This window comes from Mus caroli, unplaced genomic scaffold (genome assembly GCF_978045245.1).
Source record: "Mus caroli unplaced genomic scaffold, Mus_caroli_1 scaffold_1, whole genome shotgun sequence".
Classification (NCBI taxonomy): domain Eukaryota; kingdom Metazoa; phylum Chordata; class Mammalia; order Rodentia; family Muridae; genus Mus; species Mus caroli.
The window spans coordinates 189,850,335-189,862,920 of record NW_028227256.1 but is presented as its reverse complement, the minus strand read 5'-3'; the positions used below and the strand labels follow the sequence as shown (position 1 = coordinate 189,862,920).

Here is a 12,586-nt window from a genome sequence, read left to right as displayed (position 1 = left end):
TACTAAATCTCCCCCAAGAAGCAGAGCTCAGAACCTACTTGGGCCTCTGTCTTAGGAACTGTAACCCAATGTATAAAAATATTCTCAAGTTTTCTAAATACTTATCAATCCAAAGTTGTTGGGACACTGGAGGTGAGGTGGACAGAGAAGCAAGGACCCATTTTACTTTGTCACTTTGTTTACTGTAGGCATAAATTTTTTACAACCTATTTTTAATAAGGATTCAATCTCTCTTCTAGCCCACCATCCAAAAGAGGTAGTAGAAGAGAAATTTGTTAGGATATGGGGGAAGTGGACCTGTTCAGCAATAGTTCTTTGGGGGCGAGCACCATCTTCTTGGGCAACAGTTCAGTCCTGTGGCAAACACCAAATACGATGCAGCAGCTGCAGACCAGTCCTATAGGCAGGCAGACACCAGGCACACGCCAGCAGCTACAGTCCAGTCCTTTCAGCAAGCAGACACCAGGCAGCTGTAGTTCAATCCTGATGAAACTGCTAGGTTCACCAACCGGCCTGAGGCAAGGCTGCTGAAGCAGCAAGCTACCACAAGAACCTCATGAGCAGTTTTGGGGTGAGTTTCTCTCAATGGCAGTGTTATCACAAGTTGAGCTCAGCAACACTATGTAAGATGAACCAATACATGTGTGTCTTTAGCAAAGAATAGAAAGGCAGAGCAAACTAAACCAATGCTCAGTGCTCATCTCCCACTGTCTGTGGGGTCATATTTATATTCTTTCATCAAGGGTCCTTTCACATGTCTGCTATATCCAAACATCCTTTCATCTGTGTCTGCTTCAGGAAAACAGTCTTTCATGTGTTTGCTTTAGCAAGACATCCTTTCATCCTATGTGCCCCAGCAAAACACCATGTGACAGAACTCTCCAAAGAAACCAGAAGTTTCCACTTCAGCTTACTTTGCTACTTTGTTACTTTGTTTGATTTGTTGCTTTGGTTACTTTGTTACTTTGTTGTTTTGTTTACTTTGTTGCTTTGTTTACTTTGTTACTTTGTTTCTTTGTTTACTTTGTTACTTTGTTCACTTTGTTATACCTGAGACTGACAGGTGACATTTGTGCAGAAAGCTAAATGTTCACAGCTTCCACATTTGAGAGTACTTATGTGCTCCTAAAAATTAGTCAGAAAACCTAATGTGAGGTGATTAAAGAACTTCAATTGTTGGGAGCTAGTGATGGCTCAGAGGTTAAGGAGTGCATACTGTTCTTGGGCTGCAGCTCAGGTCCCTTTTCCCACATCTGGCAGCCCACAACCTCCTATAACTGCACACACACATACAACTAAAATATTTTTTAAAGTATTTAAAATGTGCTATTTATAGTCATCCCTTGGAATTCTTGAATTCTAGAAAAGATACATTTGTTTATGAAATTGAAAAAAATGAAGTTTAAAATAACTGAATTTTTTTTTAGAAAGCAGATGAATGCAATTTCTTTTCTTTTTTCCATTTTCTTTTTTCTTTCTTTCTTTTCTTTTCTTTTCTTTTTTTTTAACCTTTTTTTCCCCTGGCTTGAACTAGTAATTCCCTAGTGATCTGTGCATTCTGTTGCTGGCACAATAAGCCACTGTTGGTAGCAGAAAGGCTCCCATACTCTGTGATGATGATTTTTTTTTCTTTTTGCTAAGAGCTGAACTCCTTTCTTTGCTGGTCCTGGCTCTGATTACACTGAGGGGAAGGTGGGAGCTTCCATAGTCCCCATTAAGAACTGAAGACCTCTAGCTAATTAGAGTGCTTGGTGAATAGATGTTAGCCTATTGTAGTTCTGTTGGGCTTTCCTGTGGGTGAGCCAAGTGGGTGGAGGCTTGAGGAAGCTCAGGAGGAAGGAATAGTGTCCCCACCTTAGAGCACACTCACTTCCTTTCCTGTATAGGAACACTGTACATACATGCTGCATTTTAAATGTGCAATGAGGGAGAAGCCATGGTTGGGCAGACTCAGGCAGGGGTGTTTACACAGGCAAGGGCTTTTGGACTAGGTCTAGGGAATACATATAAAAATGAAGAGAGCAAAGACAGTCAATCCTGCGGCCCCTGATTTCACCCAGCCAGCCACCTAGCTGAGAGGGCACAGACCCAGCAGCCAAACCAACCAATGTGTTTTCCAAAAGTGAGCCTCAGGCACCCCTAATGCCTAAGCAGCTTCACTGGCAAATCATTGCTGGCGCTTGCCAGCTTCAGGTGAATTCAGTAAGAACCAGCTGTGGCCCTCCATCTCCATATAGAGTATGGTGGCTTCTGCCGTTGGCTTCTGCCGTTGGCTTCCGCCACAGTGGAAGAATACTAGTGTGGTTCTGCCTGGAGCTGCCTGATTCCTGTTTAGGGGATTTGCACACGCAAACCCATAATAAACCACAATACCATTGGCCACTTCTGCTCCCCCTTCACAAATACACAGTGTTGTTTTATAGAAGGCTCCCTAAGGTGGGATGCTGTAAGTGCCCAGGTGAGGACTCAGTTGTGGCCTGATGAGCTCAATATGAAGGAGTCGGACAAAAATGCGAAACAGTGTGACTCTTAATTGGTTTCATTTTTCATAAAAATATTGCTTATGTTAAAATGAATTAATGAAATATATTTAAGTTACTCTATTTTAATCTCAAATATAGAAGGAGAGAGAGAGAGAGAGAGAGAGAGAGAGAGAACAAAGCAGGCAGGAAGTCTTAGGCATCCTCCTTTTACTAAAACCAGATTTTATTTTAGGGCAATGTTAAGGTCACAGAAAGTCTGAGTCAGGAGTGCAGTGGGAAGAGCATGCAGGAAAGACAGGCCTGCAGATGACCCCCCAGCAGAGGCTACTCATCTCTTACCCTGCTTTGTCAGGCCACACAGCTGCTATGGTGGATCTGGGTGATCCACCAGAGTCTGAGGGACAAGCCTTCCTAACCCTGCCATGTGGAGGATGATGCCCCCAGGGACCACCCAGGAGGCTCCCATCTTTAACCATTTGCTAGCCTCTGAAAACCACTGTCACAGCATGGCCTGAGTCTCTACACTCATGCTGGGGAAACCACTGTCTACCTGGGAGCCAGGCACACTCAGAAGGCTCTGGATGTGAGTGCATGGTTCGTGGGATGGATGGACAGTTTTCACCACATCTTCAAAAGTAGGGGTAAAGAGTGCACACACACACACAAAGGTGTATTAAAAGCCACCACTAACACAGCTGCATCCATTCAAAAACCACCATCTTAGCAAACATTGACCTAGCCCCCATACCAGGTGCTGTACAAGGGGTGGGGTGTGGAGATGAGCAAGACCAGATGTGAACCCTGTGCCTGAGGGACATAGGCTCAGTTATGTAAATCATACAGATGTGCGTTTAATCTCAGGCCAGGGATTTCCCTGGAAAGGAGCCCGGTGACTGGACTTGGTCCATGTTCAGGTTTTATGTGGTTATTTTTGATTTGGTAATGCACTCATTTAAAAATTGAAAAGGATTATAGCGATACCCTTTTCTCTTACCCACCCACATTCAAAACCACTGTCTAAAGACTGGCTATGCTTGAAGAGGGTTCAGTCTGCCTTCTGCTGTAAGACTAGGAGGAAACGGGAACGCTTTCCTGAAGACGCCAAGGGAAGCCTGAGTGTGAACTCACTAAGTAGGAAGCCTGGGAGGGATGTGTAATCCCATATAGGACCAAGGACAGACCAAAAGTTTAACTGGGGTTACTTACAAGGGTGTAGGTGAGGCGTCACCTCAGGAGTGTGGACACCTTGTGAGCTGCCATGTCACCAGAGTCTCTTGCATTCTAGCAATCCTTCAGCAATTACACTGCCTCAGGAAAGGGCAGAGCTGAGGCTCCACCTCCTGCGCCCTCAGGAGCCCTTCGAGTACCTTGTGAAGGGAATGTAAATGACCCCAATCTGTGAGTACATGAAAAACAAGAAGAATTCCTTGTGACTGGAGTGTAGATAAAGGCAAGAGGTTCCTGGGTTTCTAAGGGGTAGGAGCGTGTTTTCCCGTAGCCTATTTAGCGTTGTAGACTTTTTTCTCAGAGCTCAGAGAAGCTACAGGGATGTAACTGAATCACAGTATTCCTGGGAATACCAGCCTGGTGTACAGCTTGGAGAATGGATTGGAGGAGAAAGCAGCTAATGGGACCTTACTTACTTAGCTCAGGTGGGACATGATGTGACTCGGTACTGTGCTAGGTGTGGTGGGCCAGGTATTTCTTGAGCAACATCTGCTTGCCAGTGGTTTGAGGGCTGGGCATCGAGATTGGGTGCCAGCGCTTACAGCATGGTCAGACTTCAGTAAGGCTCTCCTTGCATTGTTGCAGGAAGAAAACGGGAGAGGGGGGTTTTGGATGCTGTCTATGAGGGCACTAATCTCACAGACAGGGACTTCATCCCCTCAAATGCCTGACCTCCAGACACCAGCACCTTGGAGAGGAGTTTCTCAGCAGAGGACTCCGTGGAGATATTAACATTTAATGTCTGCGGAGGTGGGTAGAGAGGTGGAGAGGGAGAGATTGAGATGGGCAGCAGGAAATGCACTGTGTAAGACTCTCCTGAGAGGTCTCGGATTCTCACAGTCTTGGAAGCACAAGCTAAATGCTTACCTATAATGCAGTTAACTGACTGGACTGTTTGGGGTCCTGTGAAAAGCCAATAGACAAAGTCTGTTCTGGTAAAGTGTATTTGTAACGTTCCTCATTGTTTTGCCCCAACACCTGATAAGAAACAACTCCAGGGAGAATACTTTCATTCAGCCTGTAGTTTGAGGGAATACAACAAGTAGTGGCCAACAAGGCAGAGCAGTGGATAGGTGTGGCTAAGATGGTGGGAGCCTGCAGCTGCTTGTTCACATCTCCCTCCATGGATTTGGAAGCAAAGAAAGGGGAAGTCCACACTCAGCTGGCTTTGTCCTTTTTTATTTGGCCTGGGACCCCAGACCACAGATGGTGCTGCCCACAGTAAGGGTGGATCCTTCCCTCTCAGCTACTCCCTTTGGAAACACCTTCCAGGTGATTCTAAATGCAGAGGAAGGGCCATCACACAGTCTTGCTAGAAACCATCTTCACCCTGGCAGGCAGCCCCCTGTGGCAGGAAGTTCTTAAAGTCCTGACATAATGGTTGTACTGATTACAAATTATGACCCATGTGTGGTGGCTGCTGTTGTCTGGGTGGTTATTTTACACTGAAGTGTTCCATCTGACTCCCCAGAATGGCTCATTCGGAGGAGCAAGCGGCTGTCCCCTGTGCCTTCATCCGCCAGAACTCTGGCAACTCCGTTTCCTTGGACTTTGAGCCCGACACGGAGTACCAGTTTGTGGAGCAGCTGGAAGAACGCTACAAATGTGCCTTCTGCCACTCAGTGCTTCACAACCCCCATCAGACCGGCTGCGGGCACCGCTTCTGCCAGCAGTGCATCCGGTCTCTGAGGTGAGTGGGCAGCGCCTGCAGCTCTGACTGAAGCTGACCAGAACCAGATGGTGGTGTTCCTGGCTTCTGAGTCTGCTGTGGCCACAGGGCTATAATTGAGGTTTGGGGAATTGTGGTTTGGGGAATGCTCTCCAAGACTCCTGGCTGAGAACTGAAGTGTAATCCTCTTTGCTTACTGCTCCTTTGTGAACATTCACCCTGCCTTGAAGTTCACACTCCAGTGGCCTTGCAGACACGGTCTGTCCCTATAGCTGTCTACTGAAGAGGGCACACACAGCTCCTGGTGTCTGCCCTGATGATCACTCATTTGGGGTAGCAGGCTGTGATGTCTGTAAGGGACTTCACTGCCATTGGGCTGTCTGCTGGGAGCCTGCCTTGCCAGGAATGGGTTGAGGTGGGATCAGAGCCAGAAGTCAGATGCAGGTCAAAAGATTGATCTCCTGCCTTTTAACTCTTTACTATTTTGTGCTAAAAACTTAACTCCTCATTACTTGTGCTTAAATAAGCACTAATACCTGGCGATTAACCTATGCTGTTTAGCAGTGGGGAATTAAGTAAAAAATTATTGCTCCCTTCTCTGGCCAGGCAGATTAAATTTTTGTGAACCAGAGAGGAAGGAAAGGAAAAGAATTAAGATTCTTGCTGGGCAGTGGTGGCGCATGCCTTTAATCCCAGGACTTGGGAGGCAGAGGCAGGCGGATTTCTGAGTTCGAGGCCAGCTTGGTCTACAGAGTGAGTTCCAGGACAGCCAGGACTGCACAGAGAAACCCAGTCACACACACACAAAAAAAAAACAACAGCAACAAAAATAAACAAACAAAAAAAAAAGAATTAAGATTCTTTACACAGGCAAATATTCACAGACACATGTACAATCAATCATATGCTCACACTCAGAAGCGGCCTGACTGTCTGTCTCAGTACAAGTCCACAAGTATTCATTCATGCATGCTTACATACATACACATATACCTACGTGTGTACATATAAACAGACATATACATTTGGATGGATGGATGGACGGAGGGATGGGGCAGAGTCCCCCAAACCACCACATCATCTTTATTTCTTTTCTGCAGCCTTTTTTATACCCTCTTAAACAAAAGTTCTTTAAAGAACTACCTCATAGATGAAATGTTACACAAAGTGGGCGTTACAGAAGGACGTTGATAATTAAGTTCAGAGCAGTGTTTCATAATATATGCTCATTATAAATCCAAAGCAACAGTTTCTTAATGGCCTTGCCTTACCATAGTGCACACCTGTGCCTTCATCCTTGGACCCGAATGCTTTTCCTTGGACACAAATTTGTCCCAAGCCTATTGCTCTTTTTAGTGTAACTATGGAAGTTCACTGCATTCCTTATTATGCAGCCTTTACTCACTGCTATGAGGAGGGGCACATCCTATTTTTGATTCTAACTTTATTATATCTTACTAGCAAAACAATTAAAGCCACCTCTTAAAACTTTCTTTCTAAGATTATTTGAATCAAATCAGAAATTCTATAAAATCATTAATTCATCTAAACAGCATTAACTCATGAAGGTTCATCTTTATGATGATCTGCAGGAAATCTGATCAATAGGGGTGGGCTAATGCCCAGGGATTACTATGTAAATTTATAATGACAGGAAAGGCGTATCAGCTATAAGAAGCAATCCTGAGATGAAGTCTCTTTGGGGCCTTGCCCCTCAGAGCTCACCCACTGCAGACAGTGCAGAAATGATGAGCCACTTCCAGGAAGACAACCTGCTAGCCTTAGCCTATCCTGGATGGCTCCTGGCAGCTGTCAACGCTGGAAACCCTGCAATAACATAACGCCATGAAAATACTCAGGGTTAGGTAGGGTTTGTTGTTGGCTCACAGCTTTACAGTGCCGGTTTGTGATTGATAGGCTTTAGAAATGTAACAAAGCAGGCACATCGTGGTGGGGGGACATGCTGGAGCCCAAATAGTCACCTGCATCATCCAGGGAGGAAAAAAGAGGGAAAGAACAGTGCATGGGGCCCCTTCTCCCCTTCAGAGACACACCATCATGAGCCCACTAGGCTCCACCCCTCCAGGGCCCCACCTCTCCAGGGCCTCACCTCTCCAGGGCCCCACCTCTCCAGGGCCTTACCTCTCCAGGGCTCTACTTCTCCAGGGCTCCACCTCTCCAGGGCTCCACTGTGCCATAGGTTCTCCAGGGGAACAGAATCCATAGAATATACATTAAAAGGAGGGTTATTGGAATGGCTTTCACAATGTAGTCTGGGCAGTCCAACATGTGCCTGCATGTAAAAAGGCTGAGAACCTGGCAGTTACTTAGTCCACCAGGCTGGATGCTGCAGCAGCCCCAGATAGGCTCAGAAGGACTGGCAGAGTCCTGGAGAGCCACTACTCTCCAATACACATTGGAAGGGCAGTGGCAGCAGCGACGGCTGCAGCAACAACAGAGTAGATGCACTAACAGTCAAAAGTGGCAGTAGGCAGGTAGTGCTGCTTTTCCCTGGGACTCTTTATGTCTGGGTACAAGGATGCTGCTGTCTCTGAGGGAGGGACTCCTCTCTTAGGGAATCCTTCCTGGCAAAAGCCCGCCCAGACACAGGTCTCTTGGTTGATTCCACGGCTAATCAAGATTAACTTTGACACAAGCCTTCCCAGCAGCACCACAGCTTTATTTAACTCATGGAGTAGGGGAGCCTCTTAACATCAAAACCGTAGCAATCTGGGCCATGCCACTTGTTCGAAACCAGGAGAGGCTGGAAGCAGGCTTTGAAAGCTTCTAGAGCTGAGCGTGCCAGGCTGTAGAAGGGGCTTCAGGACACATCCTCACTCATTCCAGTGTGTCAGCACTTTTATCACCTGTGTGCTCACTTCTTTGCTCCAGTAAGCTCTAGGTTCTAAAGGTGAAGAACCTGGCCGTCACACTGTACTACAGCCTGCCTTTCCCTTAGATGGAGACCAGAGATGGAGCCATTGACAGTCTGGGGGACTTGTGTTTGATGGCATGCTGGTGGGTAGCTAGGCATTTTCCAGGGAGTTTGTAAGACTGTGAAGTTCCTGATACAAGTCTTAGTTAGGATTTTATTGCTCTGAAGAGACACCATGACCAAGGCAGCTCTTATAAAGGAAAACATTTCATTAGGGCTGGCTTACAAGTTCTAAGGTCCATTATCATCATGGCAGGAAGCATGGCAGCATCCAGGCAAACATGGTGCTAGAGGAGCTGAGAGATCTACATTTTAATTCGCAGGCAACAGAAGGAAAATGGTGCCACCCTGAGTGTAGCTTGAGCATAGAACCTCAAAGCCCACCCCCACAGTGACTCACTTCCTCTAACAAGGCCACACCTCCTCCAGGGCCACACCTCCTAATAGCGCCACTCCCCATGGGTCAAGCATTCAAACACATGAGTCTATGGGGGCCATTCCTATTCAAACCACCACAGCTGCCTTTTGGGTAGAGTGCACAGCTTGTGCCAACACAGAGTGGCTGAGTGCTCTTGGAAAGACTGTTGAGGTTAAACACTTAATTAACTTCAGCCCTCTTTTTTGGTTTCCTTTCTAGAGAATTGAACTCGGTGCCGATCTGCCCGGTGGACAAGGAGGTCATCAAGCCTCAGGAGGTGAGGAGGCCACTGCTCTGGCTTGGGTGTTGGAGAAGGTACCAGGGTGACTTCCAGGCTGGAATAGGACAATGTCTGGGACTGTCCTCATTACCCATAGTCCTCTGCTGTGGGTCAGGTCAGACCTTCCTCGTGTGGGTTTTACTGAACACTCACAGGTCTCATCGGTTCCCACACTAGTTCCAGCCACACCAAGTTGCTAGAAAACATAGAACACCCAGTTTGGGTGGTGGGGGTTGACCTTCTATTCTAGATAATCCTTAAAACATTGTTCTGTTTAATGACAACTTTGATACAGTTTATATACCATAAAGTTTATCTTTCAAACATCTGGTTCAACAGGACTTAGTGTTTTCAGATTCGTGTAGCCACTTGATGTGTCATATCTCCCAAGAAGAAATCCCATGTCCATTGACTGTCTCCTGCCCACATCTCCCAGCTCATGAAAACCACAATCTAATTTCTGCTTTAATTTTGCTGCATTTTTTGGGTGTTTCATATAAATAGGACCCTGCCTTTTCTGTCTGAGTTCCTCCACTCAGCATGTTCTCAAGATTCATCCCTGTGGTCAGTTGAATTAGTATTTCATTCCTTTTCATTGCTGTATACTATTCTGTTGTGTGGATATATCACACTTGATTTCGCTATTGGCAGTTAGTGTACATTTGTACTGTGTCTACTTTTTGTACCACTATGAATAATGCTGTTATGAATATTCATACACAAAGCTTAAAAATTTAAAATATGGGGCTGGAGAGATGAATGGCTTAAGTTTTAAGAGCATACCAGCTATTTTTCTAGAACAGTGGGTTCAGTTCCCAAAACCTGCATGATGGCTCATAGCCAGCTGCAACTTCAATCCCAGGGAATCCAGTGCCCTCTTTTGGCCTGCACAGGCACTGTATGCTCATGATACATAGACATGAAGATACACACATATTTTATATATATATATATATATAAAATATGTGTATATATTATGTATATATATAATATGTGTATATTATATAATATTATATATATATATATATATATATATATATATATATATATATATCCCAGCATACCCAAAAAGTTGATACATAATATTAGGAGCTTAGGGTGTGATTAGTGCAGACTCCTATTCATCAAGCTGATGCTCACTTTCCAGTCCTGGAAAAAAACAATTCATTAACATGGTTATATCCATGATCTACAAGTCTACTTAAAGAAGCTAACTGTTACATTGTAGCTTCAGAACATGGATGACTCTCATGCCCAATTCATTTGTACAAACACCTGGGTATGGCACTCCTGGGTAACTGTGGCAGCCCTAGGTGTAACATTTCAACAACTGCTGAGCTGTTTTGTAATTTTGTACCTCCTTGCAGTGTATGAGGGGTCTATGGCAGCAAATCCTCATCAAAATGTGTTCTCAGCTTTTCTGATGAGCTGTTCTAATGGATGTGAAGCCTTACTTATCTGGGGACTGGGTCAGTTGTCATTGATGGCTGGTGACACTGTCAGTTTAGCCAAGCAGCTGTTTCTCTCTCTCTCTCTCTCTCTCTCTCTCTCTCTCTCTCTCTCTCTCTCTCTCTCTCTCTCTCTCTCTCTCTCTTTGTGTGTGTGTGTGTGTGTCTGTGTCTGTTGCTCTCACATGTCTGTGCAGTACCCATAGAGGCCAGAAGAGGGCATATACTTCACCTTATACTTCTAGGTCACTGTCCTTACACTTCCAGGTCACTGCCCATAGTCTAGAGAAGTCAGGGCAGAAGCTGAGGATGTGGGCAGTGCTGCTTTCTGGCTTGCTCCCTATGGCTTGTTCAGCCTGCTTTCTTCTACAACCCAGAATCACCTGCCTAGGGGGTGACACCGCCCTCAGTGATCTGGGCCCTCCCACATCAATCATCAATCAAGAAAATGACCCACACACATGCCTACAGACAAGCCTGATAGGGGCAATAGTTCTTCAGTTGTGTGACTCTAGTTCATGTCAAGTTAACCAAAAACAAAACAAACAACAACAACAACAACAGAAAAACAAAACAAAACAAAACAAAAAACAGAATTGACCCCTTGTCAGTGCAGCACACTATAAACCGTAACCATTTTATTCTTTTGTGTTCCCAGGGCTATGTTAATGCTAATAGCAAACACATTAAGACATTAAAAGTCCCACCATCTTTTAAAAAATTCAAATAACTTTTCAAATTCAACATCTCTTTAAAATACCTAGTCTCTTAACTGTGGGCTTCTAGCTGGGCCATGGTGGCACACACCTCTACTCTCAGCACTTGTGAAGCAGAGGCAGGTGGATCTCTTGAGTCTGAGGCCACCCTGATCTATAGAGCAAGTTCCAGGAGGGCCAGGGCTACACAGAGAAACCCTGTCTCAACTAACCAAACAAACAAACGCACAAACAAACAACAAAGCCAAATCAGTGGCTTCCTGTAAAATAATAATAATAAAAAAAGTTAAATATTTCTTATTTCAAAGAGGAAGAACCAGGGCACAGTTATAGTCAGATCAAAGCAAAACCAAATCCAACAGTATAAACACTTTAGTGTCTGATGCCTGAGACTTGCCATTTTCTTTACTTAGAAAAGGTGTGGTCGTTCACAGAGCTTGTCCAATATGCTCAAGCTGGTACCATGCCAAGCATGCCACTGTCCTTGGTAATTGTCCCAAGGTCCTGGCTCTCCAGTAACTTTGGGTCTCCCCTACAACTGAGGCTGCATGTTTGCCAATGGCCTCCTGGCCTCTCTCCAGGGCTTCAATTCTGCAGCATGGTGGGAAGCCTCACCTGCCCACAACTATCAACCCTGCAGCCCTCGGACCACCAAAACCATGGAGCAACACTGTGCACTGGTTGCTTCTCCCAGCTTGCTCAACTTCCTTTCTTGTATAGTCTAGGCCCACAGTGGGCTGGGTCCTCCCACATCAACTGGCAGTGAAGAAAATGCCCTACAGCCTTAGCTACAGACCTATCTGACCTGGAAAATTCTTAAACGGTCATGAAAAAAGAAGCCCCCAAATTATGCTATATTTGCAATCTCCTGCAGTCTTAAAGTATTTTTAAATAACTTATTTTAAAAATCAAGGGAGCTGGAACCATGGCTCAGCTGTTAAGATCACTTACTGCTCTTGTAGACGACCTGGGTTCAGTTCCCGGCACGTAAGGGGCTCAGGCGTATCTCCAGTTCCTGGAGATACGATGCCCTCTTCTGGCCTCGGTAGGTACCTGCATGTACATGGTGATTAAGTAAAACACCTAAAAATTTTAAATCAAAGACTAATGTTCTGTGGCACGCGGAAATTATATGCTATTCGAGTTCCGGTATCCATGAGTTTAAGTGTTTTAGTAGAACAGAGTTGTGCCTGCTTTTGTAAGTGTTGTGGCTATCGGAGTTGAAATTTGGTCGCCGGGATGGTTACCATATAGCCTGCCTCGCTGGCGGAATTTACTCTGATCCTTCACAGAGGAAGCATGCCAATACACACTCTGGGCTGAGATAGCCGGTCAGCACAGCAACCGGGCACTGACACTTCACACCAGAGTGGGAAGCAACAGGTGTGTACCCTTGGCTACAGCCCCCTC

General features: G+C 45.5%; 1 protein-coding gene across 1 annotated transcript in view; it reads left to right on the top strand.

Moving 5' to 3' along the window:
• The window catches only part of Traf5 (TNF receptor associated factor 5), a 46,928-nt gene that overhangs the window by 15,742 nt on the left and 18,600 nt on the right, over positions 1-12,586 (top strand). Inside the window, exons 2-3 of the mRNA XM_021165688.3 lie at positions 5,182-5,400; positions 8,952-9,009. Of these exons, the coding sequence (XP_021021347.1) occupies positions 5,183-5,400; positions 8,952-9,009 (276 nt within the window). The 5' untranslated portion in view covers position 5,182. The remainder of the gene's footprint in view (positions 1-5,181; positions 5,401-8,951; positions 9,010-12,586) is intronic.